We start from the raw sequence: 16550 nt of genomic DNA, 5'->3' as shown, positions 1-16550 counted from the left end.
AAATAACGCTTTACAAAACACTGATACTACCCGTGCTGATGTATGATTGGGAAGCCTGGGTACTTGCGCAAGCAGATAAGTCAGTGCTTGGCATGTTTGAGAGAAAAATTCTTCGAAAGATCTACGGACCGATCTGCGTTGACGGTGAATATCGACGTCGTATGAACCACGAGCTGTATCTGCTATACAACGACATCAATATAGTTAAACGTATCGAGATGCAGCGATTGCGTTGGCAAGGCTATATAATAAGAATGAGCGATGATGAACCCGCTAAAAAGGCGTATAAATTCGAGCCACATGGCGGTGCACTCAGAATTGGCAGGCCAAAGAATAGATGGCGCAAACAAGTGGATGAAGAGATGACAAGGCGCGGTATTCCAAAAAGCGAAGCACGAAACAGATGGAATTGGAGATCTTTTCTTAGTTCGGTCTATGGAACAAATGTTCCGTAATGGGCCAGCTAAGTAAGTAAGTAAGTAAGTAAGTAGTAAAGACTTAAACATGAATTATAGATGGCGTTAATGTCAACATAGGATCTTCTAGAAGGCCAGAAACCAGGAAATCTTCAAGATGTTCAACGAAGATTTGTGGATTGATAGTGAATATCACCATCAGTATGGCCTCAAGAGGATAGTTACTTCATACATTTTATTCATTTCTTGAAATTATACTTTATTTGTTTCATCAACATTAATAGGTGGTGAATATTGTCTTACTTCTGTATGTGCATAAATGAATCCTCCATTTCAGCTTTTTTTAACCCACACCACAAAATGTTTCCGAAAACATCCAATAGCACTAGGGGAAAACTCCTAGAAAAAGGCTATGTTGTATTTTTAAAGGAAAATTTAGTCTTTGAATGAATATAAAATAAACCGACACATAAGGTTTCTATGAAAATCTATAAAAGACTTCAAGTTGAAAAGACCGCAAAATGCCTTAAAGTATGATCATCAATTAATTTTTCTAAGAAACCCGATGGCTAAATATTCCTAGACAAGACACTAGGGTGAATTGATATAGAAAAAGACATGAAAAAATTCTTCATATCTACTAATTAGTAAAAAAGGTTGTATAAATAGAAGTTATCAAAATCAGCCTTTGTCTTCTAGCCATTTACATTCAAAATATGCCTGAAGAGCCAGCGAAACGATCGTAGCATAGTGGTTGAGTGTGTGGTACTTCGCTAGAATTCATTTTTCAATACAAATTCCTTATGCCATGTTAGCTCGATTAATTCAAATAATTAATTAAATATTTTTACTTAGAGCATTGATGGCGTTCGTGTGAATATGTTTTCTTTAGCCGTGTTATAAACCATTACTATCCACCTTGTAATAAAGATGGCGTTCATGTCAGCATACATGCTTAGCCGTTTCGTCAACCATCACCACGCTTTCAAATCAATTGATTTATCACCCATAATTTACATATGATCCAAATGTAGGGGTATAAAATTGCTCACTTTTTTTGAAGAAGTATCAAGAGATGTTACCTGATTTCGACAGATCTATATTTGCGGTATCACTGATTTTGTAAGATGACATTAATTGATACGCATATTATATTTAAACTGGTCAGTACCAAAACAAGGTTTCAGACAAAGACGCGGCGTACGTATGAGAATAGAAGCATGGGTACTTGCGAAACAGATAAGATAATATTTGGTATATTTGAGGGAACCAATTGTCGAAATATACACGGCCCGATCTGGGTTAAGTTGTACCATTTTTCGACGGGACATAGATAAGCGCAGTTCAAAAACAAAGCCGCCTTTCGAACATTTAAAAACTCATTCTTTAAGTCACTGAAATTAGCTGTTCTAATTTACGCTGCTAGGGGACCATACAAGATCTTTTGAAGTTATTTGATAATAATTTTTTTGGTAACTGACAGATGACAAATCGGACACACTAGATGTGGATGTAAATAAACCTAACGATAGGTTCTCATTGTTAGCACGTAAGCTGTAAATATTCTCATTAAATTCATACCTAATAATGCCATGAAACTGAAAGAACATGCGAATTTTATTCAAACTTGGCAGTACAATATGCATCAAAATCAACGGCCTGGATTTGTGAACGTATTGAATTACAACGCGACAATGTTTACAAGGTAATGCCATGGGAATGAATGAACATCCCCAATATTCTATATCCGGTCTTTTGAGGTCTTTCTACCACTCCTCATTAATATGTTTGCAATAAATTTATTTAACCCTTTAATAGCTTTTTATTTAACTAGCAAAAATGTGTTAGTAGGTTTGTAACCAAAATAATTTTTGCGTTAATTTTCCTTGCTATGTTTTCTTCTGTATACTGAAGGGGAAACATAGTATATTTTACACAACTAAAAATTAAAAATTAAATAAAACTTTTTCCAAAATAATAAATAAAAAAAAAATAATTTGATAAATCAGTTAACGAAAAACTTACGTCAAGTGGTTTCTTTAAGACAATCCAGCCAGATTCTGCTTGGATATCAAAATATTCCAAATCATTGGGGTTGAAGGGGGCACTCAAGCTATAAACAATGGCACCATTGTTATCGGCATCTTCATCCGAAGCGGAGACACGTAAAATATTTGTACCAATGCTGGCATCTTGTTTGACATTTTCAACATATTTCTGAAATGGCGAAAAAAGTTTAATAATTTTGTTTTGGTGCAGAATTAAGGCTACTGTCTGTCTTTCTCTCAACAAACCTGACGATCAAACAATGGCGGATTATCATTGACATCGGTAATTTCCACGGTAAATGAGCAAACACCCTCAAGACTGGGTTCACCCTGATCTGTGGCCTTCACAGTGACCGACACAAATTTACCATCATCACCTTCACGATCGAACACTTTATTCGTTGATACTTCACCCGTTTCCTCGTCCACTGTAAATTTGGTGCCCTTTTGATTTGGCTGTTGCACAATTGAGTATTTGACCTAAATAAAAATAAATAAAATCCAATTAATTTATAATTCAATTAATTATATGTGTTGTGTGGTTTTGATTGTCAACTCTCTCTTTCACTCTCTCCCTCGCATCCTTTTTGTTTATGTAACTTAATTAAATTTTCATTCAACAGGAAAATACAATTATTTTTGTCACATAAATAAAATAGATTTTGTAATGCAGAGGGGAGTTGTGAAGAATTTTAATAGGATGGAGAGAGATAGAGAATTGGTTTGATTGATGATGGATTTTTTTTATAAATAGGATTTTGGTTTGGGAAAGAAGGAATTTTATATAGAAAAGCTACTTCAGATTTTTAGACAATTTTTATATTTTATTTTTTAAACTTAGAGTCAGAGGATTTTATTCTATAGAAGAAGTTCTAATTTAAAAAAAAAAATACTTTAAGGTTTGACGAATTTTTCTTTTGAAAAAATCCAACTTGATTATCTGAGGAATTTTCTATAGAAACTATAATATCTGAATGTTAATTCTTTGGACTTCAGAGAAAAATCTTCTTCCTTGTGAGATGAGTATTTTTATAGAATAGATTATTATATCTCCTCTATCCACCTTCTCCCATAAAAATTTACAAACATAATGCTTACCTGTCCATTAACACCCTTATCTTCATCGGTGGCAACAACTTTAATAACCGGACTGCCATTAGGAGCACCTTCTTCCACTTTGGGATAATATGTGGCACAATCCTTAAACACTGGCTTGTTATCGTTGACATCCGTGATAAAGACCACAACAACAGCTGTGGATGTGTGTATCGTTTGGTCACCATTAACACAGCACGAGCCATCATCCATGGCGGTAACATTCAATTCATACTTATCACGATCCAAAGTAATGGCTTTATTATGTAAACGTATGACACCGGTAATATCTTCAATGACAAACTGCCCCGACGAGGTGCCACCGCCCACAAAACCAAAACGTACATTATCACCATCCTTATCGGAGGCGACAACAGTTGTAACCAAAGTATTGGGACCGGCATTTTCATCCACATTAGGGGTATAGACTTGTTGCGAGAATTTTGGTTCTTCATCGTTTTTGTTTTTGGTGTAAACGCGTACAGTGGCCACACCTGATTTGGAGGGTTCACCTTTATCTTTGGCCGTTACCAAAAATTCGTAATAGGCATTATTGTTATCGGCATCCAATTGTTTATTATTCACAATTATGCCATTTGTATCGACAGCAAAATGATCGTCGGAAACGAGATATTCAATTTCAGCATTTGCACCAGAATCGGAATCCATGGCTTTGACACGTAAGATGCTTGTTCCCAGGGGTATGTCTTCATCCACGTTGTGGGCCTGATAATCGGGTAATTCGAATTTGGGGGCATTGTCATTGACATCGGTTACACGGATTGTGAGCTGAAAAGAGAGGGAGAAAATGAAATTAATAAATTTTTTAACCATAGATAGGACTGCAAGTAAGAACTCTGAACTCAAGCTTAACGGAAAATGTCCGTCCGCGACCCTTGGGTCGAAGTTTTTTCTATAGAAAAAAATTCCGCGACCCTTGAGTCGAAGTTTTTTCTTTAGAAAAAATTCCGCGACATTTGGGTCGATGTTTTTTCTATAGAAAAAATTTCCGCGACCTTTGACTCGAATTTTTTCTATAGAAAAAAAATCCGCGACCCTTGGCTCGAAATTTTTCATTAGAAAAAAAATTCCTCGACCCTTGGTTCGAAATTTTTTCTATAGAAAAACTTCGACCCAAGGTTCGCGGAATTTTTTTCTATAGGAAAAACTTCGAACCAAGGGTCGCGGTATTTTTTTCTATAGAAAAAACTTCGACCCAAGGATCGCGGAATTTTTTTCTATAGAAAAAACTTCGACCCGAGGGTCGCGGAAGTTTTTTCTATAGAAAAAACATTGACCCAAGGGTCTCGAATTTTTTCTATAGAAAAAACATTGACCCAAGGGTCTCGAATTTTTTCTATAGAAAAAACATTGACCCAAGGATTGCGCAATTTTTTCCTATAGAAAAAACTTCGACCCAAGGGTCGCGGAATTTTTTTCTATAGAAAAAACTTCGACCCAAGGGTCGCGGAATTCTTTTCTGTAGAAAAAACTTCGACCTTCGAAGGGTCGCGGAATTTTTTCTATAGAAAAAACTTCGACAAGGGTCGCGGAATTTTTTCTATAGAAAAGACTTCGACCCAAGAGTCGAGGAATTTTTTCTATAGAAAAAACTTCGACCCAATGTCGCGGTTTTTTTTTTTCTATAGAAAAACATCGACCCAAGGGTCGTGGAATTTTTTTCTATAGACAAAACTTTAACCCAAGAGTCTCGGAATTTTTTTCTACAGAAAAAACTTCGAACCAGGGGACTCGGATTTTTTTCTACAGAAAAAACTCCGACCCAGTGGTCACGGAATTTTTTTCTATAGAAAAAACTTCGACCCAAGGGCCTCGGATTTTTTTTTTCTACAGAAAAAACTCCGACCCAGTGGTCACGGAATTTTTTTCTATAGAAAAAACTTCGACCCAAGGGCCTCGGATTTTTTTTTCTATAGAAAAACTTCGACCCAAGGGACCCGGAATTTTTTTCTATAGAAAAAAACTTCGACCCAAGGGTCTCGGAATTTTTTTCTATAGAAAAAAACTTCGACCCAAGGGTCGCGGAATTTTTTTCTATAGAAAAAAACTTCGACCCAAGGGTCGCGGAATTTTTTTCTATAGAAAAAAACTTCGACCAAAGTGTCGCGGAATTTTTTTTTCTATAGAAAAAAACTTCGACCCAAGGGTCGCGGAATTTGTATCTATAGAAGAAACATTGACACATGGTTCTCGAATTTTTTCTGTGGAAAAAACATGAATTTGAATATGTTCTATAGAAAAAAATTATGGACCTAAGGGTCCATGAATTTGTTTCTACAGCAAAAAAAAAATTATCGACCGAAAAAGTTCGACGAAACGCAGTTCGACATTTTTTTCTATAGCAAAAATTTCGATTAACAGCAGTTCGACGATTTTTTATATAGAACCGAACCGATCAGAGGTCCGTCGAATTTTTTTCTATAGAAAAAAACTCATCGAACTGAGATTTGTCAAATTTTTTCTGTAGAAAAAATCGTCGAACTGCGAACCGATCAGAGGTCCGTCGAATTTTTTTCTATAGAAAAAAACTCATCGAACTGAGATTTGTCAAATTTTTTCTGTAGAAAAAAATCGTCGAACTGCGGTTCGTCGACATTTTTTCTATAGAAAAAATCGTCGAACTGCGGTCCGTCGACATTTTTTCTATAGAAAAAATCGTCGAACTGCGGTTCGTCGAAATTTTTTCTATAGAAAAAATCGTCGAACTGCGGTTCGTCGAAATTTTTTCTATAGAAAAAATCCTCGAACTGCTGTTCGTCGAAATTTTTTCTATAGAAAAAATCGTCGAACTGCGGTTCGTCGAAATTTTTTGTACAGAAAAAATCGTCGAACTGCGGTTCGTCGAAATTTTTTGTATAGAAAAAATCGTCGAACTGCGGTTCGTCAAATTTTTTCTATAGATAAAATCGTCGAACTGCGGTTCGTCGAAATTTTTTGTATAGAAAAAATCGTCGAACTGCGGTTCGTCAAAATTTTTTCTATAGAAAAAATCCTCGAACTGCGGTTTGTCAAAATGTTTTCTAAAAAAAATCGTCGAAATGCTCTTCGGCGAAATTTTTTCTATAAACAAAAATCGTCGAACTGCGGTTCGTCGAAATTTTTTCTATAAAAAATATCATCGAACTGCGGTTCGTCGAAATTTTTTCTATAAAAAAAAATCATCGAATTGCGGTTCGTGTAATTTTTTTCTATAAAAAAAATCGTCGAACTGCGGTTCGTCGAAATTTTTTCTATAGAAAAAATAGTCGAAATTTGTTTTATAGAAAAAACTGAGTTTCGACAAAAAAATATCATCAAACTGAGTTTCGTAAATTTTTTTCGCAGACACTTTCGTCGGAGTTGTATGAGGTTGCCAAGGAAAAACTTCTCATTGAACTTTTTTCTTTGCTTACCTTTATACTTCGAGCTGACGATTGATGTTTGGGTATAAAAAGTTTCTTGTTGAAGAAGTTATTGAAAAATAACTTCGGTGGAGAATATCCACAAACAAGAAACAAGGGAACTGATGAGATCCAGTGGCGTGGATAGAAACTATAGTATTCCCTGCCTTACCCCTTGGCGAACAATGCCAAATCTTTTCCACTAATAAAATAGTTGTTTTAAAATATTAAAACAACAACAATGGGATTAAGCCAGACTATTTTGAAAAAATAAATTTTTTTCTATAGATAAAAATTGTGAACTGATGCTCGATGAAATTCTATAAAAACTGTTTTATAGAAAACAATTGTCGAAATGATGTTCGTCGAAAATATTTCTCTTGACAAAATCCTCAAATTGAGTATTTTTCTATAGAAAAACATCGTCGAACCGAGGTTTTTTTCTATAGAAGAAAATCGTCAAATCATTTTTATACAGGAGAATCGTCAAACCGAGGTTCGTCGAATTTATGTTCGTCGAAATTTTCCCCATAGAAACAAAATCGTTAAACTGAGATTGGTCGAAAGTTTTTTTTCTGTAGAAAAAAAAACATCGTACTGATTTTCAATAAAATTTGTTCTACATAAAAAAATCGTCGAACTGAGAGATTTTTTCTATAAAAAATCGTCGAAATTAGGTTCGTTAATTTTTTTTTCTATAGAAAAAAATATCGAAATGTTTTCTATAGGAAAAAATTTCTACAAAACCCAAAATAGTCGATCCAGACCCTCTGGTCGCTGTTCCTATAGAAAAAAACTTCGTACTAAAGTTTAACGAGAGCCTCGGAATATTTTTCTGTAACAAAAACTTCGAATTGAGGTTCGATGAAAAATGTCCTTAATTTAAAGAATTTTTTTTTTTGAGTAGGTCCCTCATTTTTGTTCAGATGTGCACTCATGAGTCAGGGTATCTTCATTTCAAATCATAAACCTCCTTTTATGTTTTTTCACATCAACCCATTATTGTTTTCCCTCAGTATCTGATAAATGCATATTTCATTTATTTTCAATATCCGAAATCATATTTTCCCCTAACGTGATTACATCTGCGTCTTTGTCTTCTTCTTCCCGACGTTCTTGTTTGCAAATTTAAATAAAATTTACTGTCGACAATTTCGTTTTTATTAAAAACAAAATCATTCTCAGCTCTCTTGTGTAAAGAAAATATCCAATAAAACTGTCAATTGACGGCAATGTTTCCTTCCTGCCATTAGTTTTGCCATATAGAATAACGAAGCCCATTTCCCTCATAGCACTTCACAACCTCCCCCAATCTCCTGTTGTGCAAAACGCTTTTGAAAATTATGCATTTAAGTGCAATCACTGAATAAAGTTACAAAACAAATCTCTAGTGACATTAAATTGCCCTTGGAAAATTTACTACCATCATTACCATGTGGCCCAATATTCATGCCCGTTGTTGCCACCTTCTTTCCACCCAAGTCAATAATTCAAAGGCGAGTTACGTACACGACACAAAAGTTCAGTCAACCATAAGTAATGCTAAACAAAAGGGACTTGTATTGAAATTTTGCAAAACTAAGACCCCAAGGATTATGGATGGCGTTGGGGATTGGAGATGGGCAAGGAACGAAGGCAATGGCAAACCAATGTTCTAACATTACAATTTGCCATTATAGCATATTGAAAAATTCTCCTAAAGTCTTTACTCATGGCAACACCATCATCTTTCGTTGTACATAGTTTCAGTTTCAAGCAGTACTTACCTCAACAGATGTGGAAAAACCACCCGAATCTTCGGTGGCTGTTACAATCAGCGAATAGACATGAGGCTGTCGTAAATCTTCGAAATCCAATTCTTTTGCCAGCTTCACAATACCCGATGAGGGACCAATGTTGAAAGTACCCGCACCCTGGCCTTGAGCTTTTAAAGTGTAACGGATTTCACGGTCTGCAAATGACTTGGCTTTGACGGAAATAATGCTGCAGGTCATACGGAGAAAAAGGATGAAAGAAGAAAGAGAAAATAAGAAATGTAACAAAATTAAAGCATACTTCAAGGCAACGGAATTAAATAAAATTGAGTAGCAGCTACTTCTACTGACTCTTGTGAAATATATTTATTGGTATGAACAGAAGGAAAAGAAAGTTGTGGAAAATAAACAACAAATGTCGTGGAAATAAAATATTGGATACGAAAAATGAAAAGATTTAAAAAATAAGGAAAATTGTTAAGACAACTTACTCTGAATCCTTTTTCTGATTTTCCGGAATTTCCGCTTCATAGCTGGGCATATAGAATTGAGGTGCTCGTTTGCCACCCACAATACTCAAACGCTCTTCGGGTGTACTTTGGAAACGACGATCATCAACTTTACCATTTTGATCTTCAGCCTTAACATACAGTACATATTCCATATCCAATTGGAAGAGATCAGTGCCGCGGGTTCTTACAACGCCAGAACGTTCATCAACTTCAAATCGGCCTCCAGTACGATCTCGTACAATGAAATAATGTATATTATGATCGGTATCAGGATCACGGGCTTGCAGTGTAAATACTGGGGTGTTTGGTGGAGCATTTAGTTGTACAACGGCTTGCATGGGTAGGGGACGATTTATAAAATACGGTGGTTCATCGTTGACATCCTTGACATGGATAATGACACGTTGATTATCGGTATATTTAAGACCAGCTGGAAAGAAGAGAAGGGGAAAAAAGGGTTATTAGAATAAATTTTATAAATATGAAATATGGTATTCAAAACTAAATCTAGATTTATTAGTTGTACTTCTTTTGATGTAAAAAGATTGCTTAAGCATACTTCAAGCATCATCAAGCCTATCTTAAGGGATTTAGAATCAAAAAATATCTCCTACCGGCCTTTCCTTTAAATCTTAACAAAACATGAAAACCACTTATACTGACTTTGAAATCAATGTAAAGTATAACTCCCCTTTCGAAAAAAAGAGAACAAATCTTTTAAACAAACCTTGAATGGATGATATTTCCATTAAAACAAAGGGAATCAACCAAACACTGCTTAGCAACGCTAAGCAAACTACAAGCAGCATGTCTCACATCAATACATTGTTGAAGCATAGACATTGTTTCGCATATTTGTAAAGCACTTTAAAATTTGAACACACACTCACAAAAAAAGCACAAACCTCCCACCAACCATGGCTACTATGCATATGACAATCAACTGCTGTCATGTGATTTATGTCAACAGGAGAAACACAAAAAAAAAAAAAAAAAAAAAAAACAATGACAAAGAAATGACGGTAAGACCAACAGCAAACATTACTTAAAGGCGTTAGAGCAGAAATTGAAGTAACTTATCACAAATATAGACACATACACACATAGGAATATTATTTGTCAAATAAGCGGAAAAGGAAACATGTCAACAAAGGATTTTTATTGTGTAAGAGCATTGAAATGAAATTTGGCAAGGACCACGATACGTGTGATATTGTGCAGTTATTACAAAACGATTTTTAATTTAATGACTCTTGGACTGTTTAAAAATATTTTTTTACAGACCTTGGATTTTTTAAAAATATTTTTAATAAATCGTGGGTTTTTTAAAATTATTTTTTAATAAATCATGGATTTTTTAAAATTATTTTTTAATAAATCATGGATTTTTTAAAAATATTTTTCAAATAATCGTGGATTTTTTTAATCGTGTATTTTTTATAAATCGTGGATTTTTTAAAAATATTTTTTTTAATAAATCGCGGATTTTTTAAAAATATTTTTTTAATAAATCGTGGATTTTTTAAAAATGCTTTTTTAATAAATCGTGGATTTTTTAAAAATATTTTTTTAATAAATCGTGGATTTTTTAAAAATATTTTTTAAATAAATCGTGGATTTTTTAAAAATATTTTTTTAATAAATCGTGGATTTTTTAAATTTTTTTTAATAAATCGTGGATTTTTTAAATATATTTTTTTAATAAATCGTGGATTTTTTAAATATATTTTTTTAATAAATCGTGGATTTTTTAAATATATTTTTTTAATAAATCGTGGATTTTTTAAATATATTTTTTTAATAAATCGTGGATTTTTTAAATATATTTTTTTAATAAATCGTGAATTTTTTAAAAATATTTTTTATATAAAAATATTTTTTATATAAATCGTGGATTTTTTAAAAATATTTGTTTAATAAATCGTGGATTTTTTAAAAATATTTTTTAATAAACCGTGGATTTTTTAAAAATATTTTTTTAATAAATCGTGGATTTTTTAAAAATATTTTTTTAATAAATCGTGGATTTTTTAAAAATATTTTTTTACGACGACTGTTGTTCTACTGGACGGACGTGTCTGCGGTAGCTGCAACTTACCAAACAAAAAACACTGCACAGGATCGTTTTGTAATTGGTGGACAATTGTTGTGTTGGAGCTGGATACTCCAGAAACATTTTCCCACTGGATGAAAAACGTAGACGGCGGTGAGTTAACAATAAATTGGATTTTTTATTTTGCAAAATTGCATTAAAAACTCAAAATAAAACAAAAACACACTTGAAAGGGACAACTCTTGTGTCTGCTGAATTATTTGCACTGAACTCTTGTTATATCAGCTGTTCGCTTCTAATAACACTCAGTGCTGCATCCAATAGTAATATACGAGATTTGCAGTGGGCTGGCAATGCCGTACGTATACGGTGTATGTCTTCGATATGCACTAATATTGCGATACCGACATGAGTCACCCTGTGTCTGATCTTGTACGTTACGAAACAGGAGAACCAACCCCACGTAACAGCATTGGTTCATTCCGATTAAACAAATTACAAAAATTGGAAAAAACCAATGCTGAACTAACGGAAAGAAATGAACAATATGAAAGACTCTGTAGCAAACTAAAAAAGGATGTTGAATATCTGAAACAACGTTTAGATAAACAAACCCACTCCTATGAAACGGATGAAGATGAATTACAAAATGAAGTTGGTCGGTTTGACGAACACCAGCATATTTTCAATAAAACTAAAAATGGAGAAGCCAATTCTAATGATGATTGGCAAACCGTCCAAGACAAAAAGCGTAAAAATGAAAGCCCAAAAAATTGTGGAAATGCAAAAAAGCATGCTACCAACACAAAATATTGGTTGAGTAAAACTCCCCAAACGGCAAACCAATTTGCCATCCTGGATAATCAAGATGATGTTCAAACAACTACATGTCCCCCAGCAAAGTCATTCAAACCACCGCCTATCTTTGTTGATAAGGTTACAAACATTCAACCACTTGTTGAACTCTTAACTCAGTCTGTCCCAGACCAGTACGAATTCAAAACCCTCAGAAATGAACAGGTAAAAATTTTGCCCAAAACCGATGAAACATACAAAAAGATCGTAGCGGAACTGGAACAACGAAAAACTGAATTCTACACATATAAGCCCAAATCTGAAAGAGGTTTCAAAGTGATACTGCGTAAGATGCATTGTACAATAAACATCCAAGACATCAAAGACGAGCTTTTAAGCCTAGGTCACGAAGTTACTAATATCTGGAATATTAAAAGTCGTTTTACAAAAAAACCACTTTCTCTGTTTGCAGTGGAACTAGTTAATAAACCTAATAACAAGGAGATATACTCCATTACAAGACTGATGGGTGCCATTATACAATTCGAACCACCACGGCCAAAAAAAGTTGTACCTCAATGTTCAAATTGCCAGCAATATGGACACACCAAATCGTACTGCCGAAAGAACCCTAAATGTATCAAGTGTGCCGGAAACCACGAGAGCAAGGCCTGTCAAAAGAAAAACTGGGCAAATGACGTCAAATGTGCACTTTGCGACGGAAACCATCCCGCAAACTACAAAGGATGTGCGGTTTATAAACAGATTTACACACACCATTATCCGTCCCTTAGAAAAAACAGAGAAACTGTCCAGACAGAACCTGTACCGAACCCCTCAGCCTCAACACACAGCCGAGATGACGTCTCATATACAAATATTGCTAGAAGTTCAGTGCAAAAACAACAACAAACCTCAGAAACGCAACAGCAAAACCTACCTACGCCACCCAATAATCTATCGGGTATACAAGAAATGTTAAGTTCTCTTAACACCCTTATGCAACAAATGTCAAACCTTCTCGTGAACATTACCCAAAAACTTTCTCATATGTAATCAATGGAGTTCCTCAATATCGTATTCTGGAATGCTAATGGCTTGGCCCAACATTCTCTGGAATTAAAAAGCTTTCTGATATCAAACAAAGTTGATATTTTTCTCGTATCAGAGACACACTTCACAAACAAGCATCATTTTTCTATTCCTAAATACAAATTCTATCATGTCATGCACCCCTCTGGAAAAGCAAGAGGTGGTTCAGGCATACTAATAAACGAAAATATAAGTCACCACCAAGGAAGTCACTATTGCTCCGAAGAAATACAAGCAACAACTATTATTGTTCAAACCTTAATGGGCCCCTTAACAGTGTCATCAATCTACAGTCCACCAAGACATAATATAAGAAAATGTCAGTATATTAATTATTTCAAAACTCTCGGAAATAAGTTCATAGCATGCGGGGACTATAATGCCAAACATATACTATGGGGTTCACGTCTCACTACACCAAAAGGAAGGCAGCTTTATTATGCAATTAAAGAGCTTAATCTAAAAACAATTTCTCCCAACTCACCAACTTACTGGCCATCAGATCTGAATAAATATCCTGATCTCATAGACTTTTGTGTATCAAAGGGTATTCCAGCAGAAACAGAAAAATGTGCAGTTAGCCACGACTTATCGTCGGATCATTCCCCAGTATTTCTAGCATTGTATTCACAACATGTTCAACATAACCAAAAATGTAAACTACATAATAAAAAAACTAACTGGCACTTATTCCGGCATCTGATCAGTAACACACTGAATCAAAATGTATCTCTAAAAACTGAAGAAGAAATCTCATCGAGTGTAGAACACCTCATATCTGTCGTTCAAATGACCTCATGGAATTCAACGCCTCAGACAAGTTTAGAAAACCCCCAAAATACATCTAGTGCAGTACAAGCAAAGCTGTACTGGATCGTGGATTTTTTAAAAATATTTTTATAATAAATCGTGGATTTTTTAAAAATATTTTTATAATAAATCGAGGATTTTTTAAAAATATTTTTATAATAAATCGTGGATTTTTTAAAAATATTTTTATAGTAAATCGTGGATTTTTTAAAGATATTTTTATAATAAATCGTGGATTTTTTAAAAATATTTTTTATATAAATCGTGGATTTTTTAAAAATATTTTTTATATAAATCGTGGATTTTTTAAAAATATTTTTTATATAAATCGTGGATTTTTTAAAAATATTTTTTATATAAATCGTGGATTTTTTAAAAATATTTTTTATATAAATCGTGGATTTTTTAAAAATATTTTTTATATAAATCGTGGATTTTTTAAAAATATTTTTTATATAAATCGTGGATTTTTTAAAAATATTTTTTATATAAATCGTGGATTTTTTAAAAATATTTTTTATATAAATCGTGGATTTTTTAAAAATATTTTTTATATAAATCGTGGATTTTTTAAAAATACTTTTTATATAAATCGTGGATTTTTTAAAAATATTTTTTATATAAATCGTGGATTTTTTAAAAATATTTTTTATATAAATCGTGGATTTTTTAAAAATATTTTTTATATAAATCGTGGATTTTTTAAAAATATTTTTTATATAAATCGTTTATAGAAATCGTGGATTTGTTAAAAATATTTTTTATTAAATCGTGGATTTTTTAAAAATATTTTTTATATAAATCGTTTATAGAAATCGTGGATTTGTTAAAAATATTTTTTATTAAATCGTGGATTTGTTAAAAATATTTTTTTTTAAATCGTGGATTTTTACAAAATCGTGGATTTTTTACAAATATTTTTTATTAAATCGTGGATCTTTTACAAATATTTTTTCAATAAATCGTGGATTTTTTTAAAATATTTTTTATTAAATCGTGGATTTTTTTAAAATATTTTTGATTAAATCGTGGATTTTTTAAAAATATTTGTTAATAAATCGTGGATTTTTAAAAATATTTTTTATAAAGTCGTGGATTTTTTACAAATATTTTTTCAATAAATCGTGGATTTTTAAAAATATTTTTTATAAAGTCGTGGATTTTTTACAAATATTTTTTCAATAAATCGTGGATTTTTTAAAAAATATTTTTTAATAAATCGTGGATTTCTAAAAATATTTTTTAAAAAGTCGTGGATTTTTTACAAATTTTTTTTTAAATAAATCGTGGATTTTTAAAATAATTTTTTATAAAGTCGTGGACATTTTACAAGTATTTTTTCAATAAATCGTGGATTTTTTAAAAAATATTTTTTAATAAATCGTGGATTTTTAAAAATATTTTTTAATAAATTGTGGATTTTTTACAAATATTTTTTCAATAAATCGTGGATTTTTTAAAAAATATTTTTTAATAAATCTTAATTGTTTATAAATATTTTTTTAATAAATCGTGGATTTTAAAAATTATTTTTTTAATAAATCGTGGATTTTTTAAAAATATTTTTTTTAATAAGTCGTGGATTTTTTAAAAATCATGTTTTAATTAATCGTGAATTTTTTAAAAATATTTTTTAATTAATCGTGAATTTTTTAAAAATATTTTTTAATACATCGTGGATTTTAAAAAAATATTTTTTAATACATCGTGGATTTTAAAAAGATATTTTTTTAATTATCGTTGATTTAAAAAAAATCGTTTTCAAATAAAATTGCAGTTTTGAGAAGGTTTCTAAAATATCAACATGAGTTTTTAAAAATATTTTTTAGTAAATTTTGTGCATTTTGTAACAATTTTCTTCAAATATATTTCACCTATTTTTTCATATACCTCTCCGAACCATTCCATATGAATGTTGGGAATGGTAGAATCGAAGAATGACCCCATCTTCAATTTTTGTCCGAGACAGTGAAACTGTTTTATTTATCGCTCTGGGAATTTGGCGGGCCTTTATCTTTCTTCTCCGAGCCATTTGGATGAATATAATGTTTCCTATGTCAACAGAAATTACCCAAAATGAGTTCAATGGGTCTCTATAGGGAGTACTACAAAGGGACTATCAATTGTGGTTGCTGTCTTTTTGGGCCTACAGCGTGTTTCTTCAGGTTTCTATTCCTTTCAATGCATTGTGGAGAAAACACACCATCCTTTCCAGGGATTTGGCTATTATCGAAGATTTTTCTCCTGATACTTAAATATTGGCGCCAATCTTCCATCTTCAGGACAATAATGCTCTTTTCGACTCATCCAACAATTAATTTTAATTTTATTTTGGTTTAATATTATTAGCACAGTCAAATTACTATCCAAACTTCATAAAAATTTACTCGACTATAGACAAATATTAAAATATCCAAAATGTACTTATTTTTTTGACCAACCAAATTTGAGACTTTAACACAAAAGTAACTCAGAAAAAAAATTTTAATAATTGTTTTCGTTTTTTATTGTCGTAGCATCTATGATTACAAATAGGGGATTCGAAATGAAAAGCAGTTCACATGTTTATCGAGA

The 16550-nt window shown here is 32.3% G+C and overlaps 1 protein-coding gene across 14 annotated transcripts in view; it reads right to left on the bottom strand.

Annotated features, from left to right (window-relative positions):
- Positions 1 to 16550, bottom strand: part of CadN (neural cadherin) — a 792724-nt gene that overhangs the window by 331069 nt on the left and 445105 nt on the right. For all 14 annotated transcript variants that reach the window (XM_073971019.1, XM_073971033.1, XM_073971023.1 and 11 more), the window contains 5 exons: positions 9206 to 9656; positions 8727 to 8943; positions 3563 to 4348; positions 2711 to 2944; positions 2442 to 2633 (listed from right to left, as the gene is read on the bottom strand). In XM_073971019.1, coding sequence (XP_073827120.1) covers positions 2442 to 2633; positions 2711 to 2944; positions 3563 to 4348; positions 8727 to 8943; positions 9206 to 9656 — 1880 coding nt within the window. The remainder of the gene's footprint in view (positions 1 to 2441; positions 2634 to 2710; positions 2945 to 3562; positions 4349 to 8726; positions 8944 to 9205; positions 9657 to 16550) is intronic.

The sequence above is a fragment of the Musca autumnalis genome, unplaced genomic scaffold (assembly GCF_047663935.1).
Source record: "Musca autumnalis isolate F117 unplaced genomic scaffold, ASM4766393v1 scaffold_2, whole genome shotgun sequence".
In the NCBI taxonomy this organism is placed as follows: Eukaryota; Metazoa; Arthropoda; class Insecta; order Diptera; family Muscidae; genus Musca; species Musca autumnalis.
Note: the sequence above shows the minus strand (reverse complement) of the source record. Positions and strands in the feature narration are given on the sequence as shown.